Source organism: Psammomys obesus, unplaced genomic scaffold, assembly GCF_907164565.1.
Source record: "Psammomys obesus unplaced genomic scaffold, mPsaObe1.curated_primary_1811, whole genome shotgun sequence".
Classification (NCBI taxonomy): domain Eukaryota; kingdom Metazoa; phylum Chordata; class Mammalia; order Rodentia; family Muridae; genus Psammomys; species Psammomys obesus.
The window spans coordinates 37,630,706-37,640,588 of NW_026585644.1; the positions used below are offsets into that span (position 1 = coordinate 37,630,706).

Here is a 9,883-nt window from a genome sequence, read left to right on the forward strand (position 1 = left end):
GACTGTCTTGGACTCGCTTTGTAGAACAGGCTGGTCTCAAACTCACTGTGATATACCTGTCTCTGTCTCCCTGAGTTCTGGGATTAAAGGTGTATGTGAATGTTAATCAAAAGGAACCAAAATGATTTTTAGTAATATCAGATAAAAGAGACTTTTGAGCAAAATGTTATGAAAAAAAAGAGAGAGCGAGAGAGATTACATAATGATTAAGTGTGAGTTTTCCCCAAAGACCTAGGGTAGTAATTGGTTTTGTCTCAAACAACAGAGATGAAAAACACATGAAATAACAACCAGTAGAGCTCAGGGACTAAGCAGGAATACCCGCATTTACAGTTGGGAGTGCTCCGTTCTCAAAACCAGCAGAGGAACCAGACTGAAAACCAGGAAGGAGGTGGAAGAACGCAGTACTAGCCAAAAGCAGCTACTGGACACCTACACAACATTCTACTTAGGGGAGAAAGAAAACAGATCCCTCCCTACAAACATATTCTCCTGCTAAGCTTGGGAAATACCTTAAACGGCCTCAAATCCCATAAAGGTAAGGACCCTGAGAGAAGCGGCTTATCCTGGATCAGTGGGGTGGAACTGAAATGCAATTACTTCTCTCTAAAAGAGAAGGCAGAGAATACAAAGAGAAAGCACGGTGTGGGGCAGACGCAGAACCTGAGTGACAAGACAAGGACCCGCCCACTGGAAAAGACAAAGAAAGGATTCTCCCGATGAGGGGAGCGACATGGACGGTGGGTGGCGCTACCAACACTTTGACTTCACACTTCTGGCCTCTAGAACCGTGGAAAGATAAATGGCCACTGCATGTGTTATTAAGTAAAACAGAATTTCGTCAGAGGAATGCTGGAATGTAACGTCCTGCAACCTAACTCGGTTCACAACTAACTGAGGACGCTTGACTTGGGTAACGAATAGCCACACGCATCCAGCTGTGGTCACCTCTTACAAGGAGGTAGCAAAGTAATGGCACTCTAATGAAGCAAAGGCCAAGCTGCAACACAGTGGCCATTTCTATGCTTCACTTCCGTTTCCTATCCATAGACATCACCCACCCACATCTCTGAGCCTCTGTTTTTTAATTCAAAGATTTCATTTTATATACAAACTAATATTACATGTATTTGTCATGCACACACACAAGCACACACACACAAAGATATAAAGATAACATGGTTGGCATAGCAAGGTATCCTGAATAGAAAGGATGGGTCTAATCATAGATATAATATGACCACTCTCTGCTCAGAAGCTGAAAGTGAGGGGCAGTTAGGTAGCTAGACAAAAGAATGGGCAGGGAGGAGGACAGACTGTGGGGCATGCCCTCGGCCTCCCAGTCACCCCCAGCAGCAGGCTGATCCTACTTACACTCCGAGAGAGGTCCTCCGTGTTCCCACCATTGCTGAAATGAGCCACCTCCAGAGCCACTATTTTCCCAGTCTTCATGAAGCCAACCTGATAAAAGGAGAGTCGTTCTCAATAGCACCCACGTCTGTCTGTCTGTGATCGATCCCGCCTGCTTACACCACCCAAGGATACAGAGAAGATCAAGAACCTTGTATTTTGCTAGGAAGGGATGTCTGCCACCGGTTATCAGGATGTCCTCATCACGGTCTAGCATGCAGCGTACAGGGCGGCCTGTCCTGGGGCAGGGGAGTGAGAAACCTGTGAGCCTCCAGCAGTCTAGCCCTGTGAGTCTTGGGGATGCTAAACAATAAAAAGGACTTCCTTTTCATCCATGCACTAAGCTTTGCAATGGAGGTACTGTGCTGAACAACACAGAGGAAATGCCAGGCTGCGAGTCCTTGCCTTACTCCTAGGGAGTTTAGAGCCAGTTAAGGAAAATAAGACATGAATACAACATGCAAAGAAACTACTGAGATTACCCTTGCCCTTATGTCCAAGGGTTCGAAACACAGAAAACTGAGAAATCAAAGTAGGGACAATTACTTTCAGGAGCGGGAGAATCTAGAAGGCCTTCCTGATCTAGCTGGCATTATTCTATTTCTCAGATAATCTCATTGCCATTGGAGAAGGGGGCCTAGAAACTCACTTGTATGCAGCCAAGGCCACCGCCGTGGACAACACAGTACTTCTTGTCTCCTTCCCTCCAAAGCCTCCACCCATTCTCTTTACTCGGACTACAATCCGATTGTCTGGAACGCCCAACATTTTTGCAACAAAGCTCTATGCAAAAGGGAAAAATAGAAATTTTGCATTGATGCATTCTCTGGACTTTTCTCAGGCCTGACCTCAACCTGTCCAACATGCCTGGCCCTAAGCACTGCTATAAATTCTGGGATTTCTGAAGTAAAGATTCCCTCACCTCCAGGTGCTGGCTGGTGCCATAATCCAGAAGTCACTGGTCACCACAGATTGAATTCAGGCAACTCAGATACATGTTTTTAACCAGAAGGGCAAGATAGAAGCACACTTTCAGAGCAGAAAAAAAAAAAAAAATCACCTCATGTGGCCAGGGCTTTTAGGTCAGAATGGTAGGAGCAGAAACCAAAACTCCTGGTAACCAATATCATGTAATAGGTAGTCAAGAAAATTCTAGCTATGGCTTCTAAGTTAGTGGTCCCTGAGGCTATCCTTAGCCCCATACTTGATTTTAAAAGATGAGAAATTTGGGCAGGATATGCCTCAATATGCCTTGGCCACATAGCAGCAAAATGGTTTTTTAAAAAAGGCTTAATTGGTTCTAGCACAAGTGCTAAAATGCTTCTAATTGATGTAATAACACTAGCAAGCCCCATCTTACTCAACAGTTAAATGAGAAGTACAATGCTACCTTGGTGTTTGTTGACAGGGTCCCTTTTCGGATCCATATCTAAAAATATCTGCTTCTTCCCATTTCCTACCCTGCCCTTCTGGTCCACTAGGGGCGCTATTGTCACTGACACCACTGCTTTGAGCTGACCTGGGTTTTCATGGTGTTCTGTGTGCTGACGAAGAGCTCCATCTCGCCTGCCTCTCCTTTTGGTACAGCAATGGTGCAGTTGGTCTCCAGGTAGAAGTGTTCCTGGCCACCAATATACAGTTGTCCTGGAGAAGGAAAGAGACCTCTGATGAGCCTAGACCTGTAGAGGGATATGCCCAAGTTGGCTGATCTTGGTTGCCAACTTGACACATCTGGAAAGAGGGTGCTTCAACTGGAGAATTGTCTCCATCAGATTGCCCTGTAAACATGCCTGTGGGGTATTTTCTTTATTGTTACTTGATGGAGGAAGGGCTACCCCCACTATGGGCAGTGCAATATCTGGGCAGGTAGGCCTGGGCTGCATACAGAAGGTAGCTAAGCAAGCCAGAGAAAGCACGCCAGGTAGCAGCGTTCCTTCATGTTTGGTTCCTGCCTCCAGGTTCTTGACTTGGCTTCCCTCAGTAAAGGGCTGGAGCCTGCAATCCAAATAAATCCTTTCCTCCCAAAATGCTTCTGATCAGTGTTTTATCACAACAGCTGAGAAGCAAACCGGAACACTTGCTAAAGGAAATAGTCCATCAAGGAACCCCCTGCTCACAGGGGTCATCTCTGATGAACAACTGGGATTGAAAGGCTGTTAAAGTCCTGGCCCTCTTGAATTGTGTCTGTTCTTCCAATCCTCCTCCCATCAAAGAAGCCAGAATAGCGTGAAATACTCCAGGCACAGTCTTGTCACTGTAGCCACTGGGCATCTGGGAATTCTAAAATGATCATTGTGAAGTTTGAGAAAAAGTTTTAAAAAGAAAAAAAAAAAAAAAAAAAAGGCAAACATGATTGGAAATGTGAGTGTCTTCCAGAATGGAAATAGTCCTCTTAGAGAATTCAGTCAGCATGCTAGTGACTTAGCAAGCCTAAGGGTCAAAAGTATCCCAAAGGGGCTAATGGGTCGTCTTGGCCTGGGCTGGGAGCAGTGGGCCTAGTTCATAGGGTTAGATAGAGTTCAGGGAGACTCGGAACAGAAGCTCACAGAAGCATTTCAGGCACCTAGTGAGGGTAGGGAGTTTGTCCTAAAGCTGGACACATCTGTGGCCATTGTCCTCTCTATGCAGCCTTCCAAAGATACAATGCAGGATTGCTTAGGTATATCCAACCCAGCGATGGGAGGTTAAAATGGTGGAGGCCCCATCCTTGCTAACTGCCTACAGTTTCATTCCAAACACCAGAGGTTTCTTATGCTGGGAAACGCTGCCAATCACTTCCCTTCTTTAGGGCTCTATGTGTATCTCTAGAATTGAGCTCATAAACCAACGTCTCCATCCCTTCTGCCACACAGTGACATTGTACCTGAGACAACGTTGTCTGCTTCAGAAAAGCCTTTCTTGAGATCTCCTTTCTCAATTTTTATCTCAGGGCCATAAAAGGAGCTGTTCTTTATAGCATCCTGAGGATCAAAAAAGAAGGTTCAGGAATGTGGCTTTCCAGGGAGGAAGGTGATTCTGACCAGGAAGAGAGGGGCTTTCTGAATTGCTGCCTCTCTCTCCTCACAAATGTGCCTTGTACCCCAAAGGATACTCTACTAGAGCTCACGGAATCGTGTTTTGTTCATCCTTTTGGTGGTGGGAGATGGATAGCTCTGAGTATTCTGGAAAAGCAAAGTCTCAAAATGAAACAAACACAGCTGAAATGTGGGGAATGAAGCTCAGTTTGGCCACTGGTGGACTGAACCCAGGATTGTGAAAGGTAAGGCTACCTTGGGCATAAACTCTAGGGTTGGAAAGAATTCCAAAATCCATTTAGAGATGCCCTTTAACTTATGATAGGGTTACAGCCCAATAAATCTGTCATATTGAAAATATCATATGCTACTCACTCAGTGTACCTAGCATACTGAGTGAACAACATAGCTTCAACTAGCTGACCTTAAACTCAGAAAACCCAGATTAGCCTACAGTGGGCAAAATCATCTAGCACAAACCCTGTTGAATGCAATGTTGGATATCATATGTGAGTTGAATATCATACTGAAAGTGAGAAGCTGGATGTTTGCAGGCTACACTTGTGCACTATTGTTAATCTGAAGAATCAAAATCATTTAAACAGAACCAAGTAAAGCTCTGTGTCAACTGTGGTCAAATTTCCATGTGCTGCTCAATTCAAAGGCATCTTCTTTGGAGGGTTCTCTTTGGGGACAGGAGCTCACCCCTCTACAGGAGCAACCCATGTCTCAGTTACCTCAATTGTGATAATGGCTGGAAGGTCTTCATAGGTGATTTTCACCACTTTAGCAGCTCTCTCTGCATGCTCTCGGGTGTCAGCAACCACAGCGCCAATGATGTGCCCAACACAAGTGACCTACGAGCAGAGATAAGCTGTTAAGACCATACAGTTCCTCAGGAAGCAAACCTTTATGGATATGTTAAAAAGGCAAGGGTGGTCCCCACCTTTCGGTCAGAGCATATTTTAGGAATGCCCTCAGACCTTTCGTTTCCTGAGCCTACTAACTGAGGCCATGAGCCTCTTCGTGAGAACTTAGAGTCATACAACAGGAAGAGGGCATAGAGCTCGCTGGCCCCAGGGTAGGAAGAGATTTCAGCTCAATGCCCAGTGTTTGTATTTTCACTCTGATAGCTTATTGAGAAGCTGCACAGAGCAGAGTGTGGACAATGGTTCTACTTGTCTGCCATGAGCCAAACGGGAGACATGACCCCAACAACTGATTGTCACCACCAGTATGTTCCAACAACCTTGGTCTCCTTATGAAAAGATAAAGATAGGGTGGGTGCTGGAGAGACGGCTCCAAGTCCACACTCATGTCTATAACTTCATCTAGACCAGTAGTTCTCAGCCTGTGGGGTCGTCACCCCTTTGCGGGGCTGGTGCGAACCACATGTCAGATATCCTGCATATCAGATAGTTATATTACAATTAATAACAGTAGCCAAATTACAGTTACGAAGCAGCAACAAAATAATTTTATGGTTGGTGTTCACCACAACATGAACTGTATTAAAGGGTCACAGCGTTAGGAAGGTTGAGAACCGCTGCTCTGGATGCTCCAAAAATCACAAATGCTGGTTTAGACACGTTAACACCCATTTTTCAATTTAGAGTGAGTTTCGCTTCCTTTTAATTGCCAAGTCCCTTAAAACGATGTGTGTTATATACATGTGTACATATTCACGTGTATTTATGCGCACATGCTTGAGGGGGTCAGAGGTATTTCTCGTTGCTCTACACCTTATTTTTGAGACAGGGTCTCTCACTGAAATCTGGGGCTCAGTGACTGGCTAATCTGACTGGCCAGTGGGCTTTAAGGATCTGCCTGTCTAGATTACATATGTGTGCCACAACAGTTCATTTTACATGGGTGTAAACTCAGGCCCTCATGCATATGTAACAGGGTCATAAAAGACCGAGCCATCTTCTACAGAACTCGTAGCGGATCCCCTTTAGGTATCATTTTAATCAGTATGCCCGTCGGAAAAGAAATGAGAAATTATTATGCAGCTTATCATATTAAGATGCAAGGTTTCTAACAACGCCAACCAATTTTCTTGGTTGCGGGCCTCTGGAAGGTCTCTAGAAGAACAGTAAGAACAGACCTAACCGGCTCTGCAGCATTGACCTGCTTATACCTATTTGACTCTCCCTGACTAAAATGCTAACAACACTCCTCGGGCTCTAGACATTGATAAGGTAATTTGTTCTTCTACTAAACACTTTATAAATTTCCTCCTTGTATCTACAGGTTTTTGTTCTTTGCTTCACTCTGCCATTAATATGAAAAAGGTGATTAGCCTTCAGCAACACCTACTTGAATCTAATTTGCAACCTTTAATCAGTATTGGAATTACAAAAGGACCATCTGGGAACTAACTATCCTGTGGGTGGAGATAAGGAGTTAGCAACTGTCTTCAGGGCTTGTGGACTGTTATTTCGGATTTTCATAGAGTTGAAATCAGTAAATAAGCTCTCATACAAGTGGGCTGTCCACACCTAGTGGTGGGATTGTGATCTCGTTTCTAGTTAGCTTATTTAATGCATTCTTACGTTCTTTCAGTAAAGGTGCTTAATGCCATACATTACTAGCTGTGAACTCACATATAATCATCAACCTTGTTTTTCTGTGATTTTGGCAGGGAGTATCCTATTATACAAAAACAGTAGTCATCAATTAAACAATCAAATAATATTCTGTCCATTTGTGGATTATCCCAAATGCTGGCCAATTACTTGATAGTCACATTATATGCTGGATTAGGAACTTGGAGCAATGAGCACAAATTAAAACCATGATATTTATTCCTGTTATTTCTGATGACAAGTCCAAATATACCTTATCCTTCGCAAAGACAGTCTCATCATTCAGAAGGCCGGTTACATTACTATTAGGAATATCCTCTGCGGTAAGGAAGCAAACAAACCCTGGCACCTTCTTGGCTTCTGAAGCGTCTATGGACCTGGAGAATGAGCGCAGTGTGAGGCCAGGTCAGCAAGCTGGGTGAGGAGATACATTGTTTGGCTTGGATAGCCTGTCTCATTTAATGATCTTTCCTCCACCCACATTCTTCTCACCTCTTATCTTCTTCCCGGTTACATTCTAACTCATTTTTATCCTGCGCTGCAAATGGTGATTGAATGCCTTCCATGGCATTCAGATGTGTGTCAAATGCTGCTGTCTCCACATATCAGATGCTAGCCCTGGTCTGTCCTCCAAGTACTGGGACCCAGATCCAAGAGAACAGCAATAACTCTGGGGAGTTCTGGTTGAAATATATCTCACTCTTCCAACCCACTCATTTGCACACTGATGCGGTAGAGCTTGCTGGAGTATATACAGTATGAGTCATGACACTGTTAACATGGGCTCAAAGTGAGGATGTCTCCAGGTTAGGAGCCCCAGGAAGAAAAGATTGGCAGGAAGGCTTGGGTCAGCCCCGAGGCAGGGCCCAAGAGGGAACTATTCCCGGCTGTTCCACTCAGCCATGAGCTCTGTGTCCAGCACCACCAGAAGCTGAAACTCAGCCTCTGCCTTTAAACATCCAGAGGTGTCATGGCTCAGTTTCAAATGCTACCTGACCTCAAACACAGTCCTTTCCACCTGTCAGTCATGTCATCTGGGGCAAGCAGCACCTCCCGCTTATGCCTTAGTTCCTCTGCCGCACCTGCGTGTACCGGTGTTGTGAAGAGTGAGCCAACGTGTGAAAAGCATGTGAAACCGGTGGCAAACACCAACCACTGCACTGACTGCTGAGCACTGTGCTCACCACTGATGTCGCTATTGTGGTAATTCTTGCTGTTCAGCTCTCAGCATCTAACAAACGGGTATGGGTGGCTCTTCTCTGCTAGGTGCTGTGTGGACACATTCAGGGACCCTCACAAACACCCAGTTACAGACGGGGAAACCAGAACTTCAGGGTAGATATGGGTCTCAGCAGCTACGTCCACCCTGTAGCTTTGGCAGGATCTAATTTCCAGCTTTGTGGGCTAAGGCTGTGATCTTTCCTGTATTGTTCCCTATTGCTCTGAAGTTCTGCTGCATGTGCTCAGCCCAGTCTCTGAATTTAAGTGTTACCTGGTCCTGTTAGAAGCCTGTCACCTACACTCAGGGCTTTCAGGCCAAGCGTGACTGCCCTGCTCAATTCCCAGATTCTCCTCTTACCCTCTTGCCCTCCTACCAAGAGAGCTTCAGGTACCATGCAGATGTATCTGAGAGGACTTCCTGCCTCCCCTCAAGGACAGGGGCTCCCTAAGGGGCTCTGTTATCTTGGCATCTCCAGCCCTGCAGGGGGTGCTTCCCCTGGGAAGCTGTACTCACGTGATCTTAGCGTGGGCCCGGGTGCTGGTGACCAGCCTGAGAGACAGCTCATTCTCATAGCGGGGAATGTCATCACAGTACACAGCCTCCCCCGATGCCTGCATCTCTGCGGCCAGGTGAGGCAAGGGCCGGCCCACCATGTCCTCCTCGGACTGGTCTTTGGGTACCTCCTGAAACAATACAGTCACCAGTCAGGCTGTTCCTCTATAAGTTCAGGGGATACTGGGAACTAGGGAGAGCCTGATAGAGCTAAGGGTAAAGGACATAAAGGGGAAAGAGGCACATAGGAAGTCACTGACAAGGTAGTCATAGTGCAAACATATCAAGAAACAAAAGAACCTAAATATGCATTAGCTGTGAGCTGAATACTGCAGAATAGTATGCAACCATTAAAACATACTTTTGAAGAACTTAAAACAGAAGAAAGAATGTTTATATTAAGCATAAAACATTCTATTATGTGTGTACTGACTAATTCTATGCAAAATAGCACATGCTACTAATATCACACATATTTGATATATATGAATATATACATATATATCCATATAAGCATAGGAAAAACTAGAAATAAAACAGAAATACAGTGACTTTCTCTTGGAGAATAGATTTTGGATGACTTATTTTCCTACTATACTTTACTATATTTCCCAAAACGTTCCATTAATTTTAGAATCAATCTTTATTTTAGTTGTTTTTCACAGTACTAAAGTGTCTAATCCTTACTGAGCCGTGGACTTCTAAGCAGCTGAATTTTATTTTTCAACATTAGAGGTGGGCCCAAGGTCTTACCCTCGCTGGTTCAGGGCTGCATACCCTGCAACCACACTTCAGTCCTCCCCCCATTCTGTGAAACAAGTCTGGCATTATCCACACCTGCAGGCAAGTCTAATTAACTTGCCCAAGAAATGCAGAGGCGGTTTGCCCAAGGTTACAGAGTAAAGAAGGGGCAAACTTTGGATTCCAATCAGGCAGCCATACCCTAGAGCTAGCTCATTTGTGGGCTACCAGCTCAGAGCTCTGCAAACTGCAGCCAGTTCTTGGTCCTATAAATAAAACAAACTTAGCACATTTGTTTATTTTGGATGGGTTGGTTTGGTTTGGTTTGGTTTGGTTGGTTGGTTGGTTTGGTTTGG

At 44.9% G+C, this 9,883-nt stretch overlaps 1 protein-coding gene across 1 annotated transcript in view; it reads right to left on the reverse strand.

Annotated features, from left to right (window-relative positions):
* Nucleotides 1-9,883, reverse strand: part of Xdh (xanthine dehydrogenase) — a 66,579-nt gene that overhangs the window by 19,187 nt on the left and 37,509 nt on the right. The window contains exons 17-24 of the mRNA XM_055627501.1: nt 8,748-8,917; nt 7,266-7,389; nt 5,162-5,281; nt 4,274-4,370; nt 2,930-3,054; nt 2,060-2,193; nt 1,562-1,649; nt 1,375-1,461 (exon numbers count right to left, since the gene is read on the reverse strand). Coding sequence (XP_055483476.1) covers nt 1,375-1,461; nt 1,562-1,649; nt 2,060-2,193; nt 2,930-3,054; nt 4,274-4,370; nt 5,162-5,281; nt 7,266-7,389; nt 8,748-8,917 — 945 coding nt within the window. The remainder of the gene's footprint in view (nt 1-1,374; nt 1,462-1,561; nt 1,650-2,059; nt 2,194-2,929; nt 3,055-4,273; nt 4,371-5,161; nt 5,282-7,265; nt 7,390-8,747; nt 8,918-9,883) is intronic.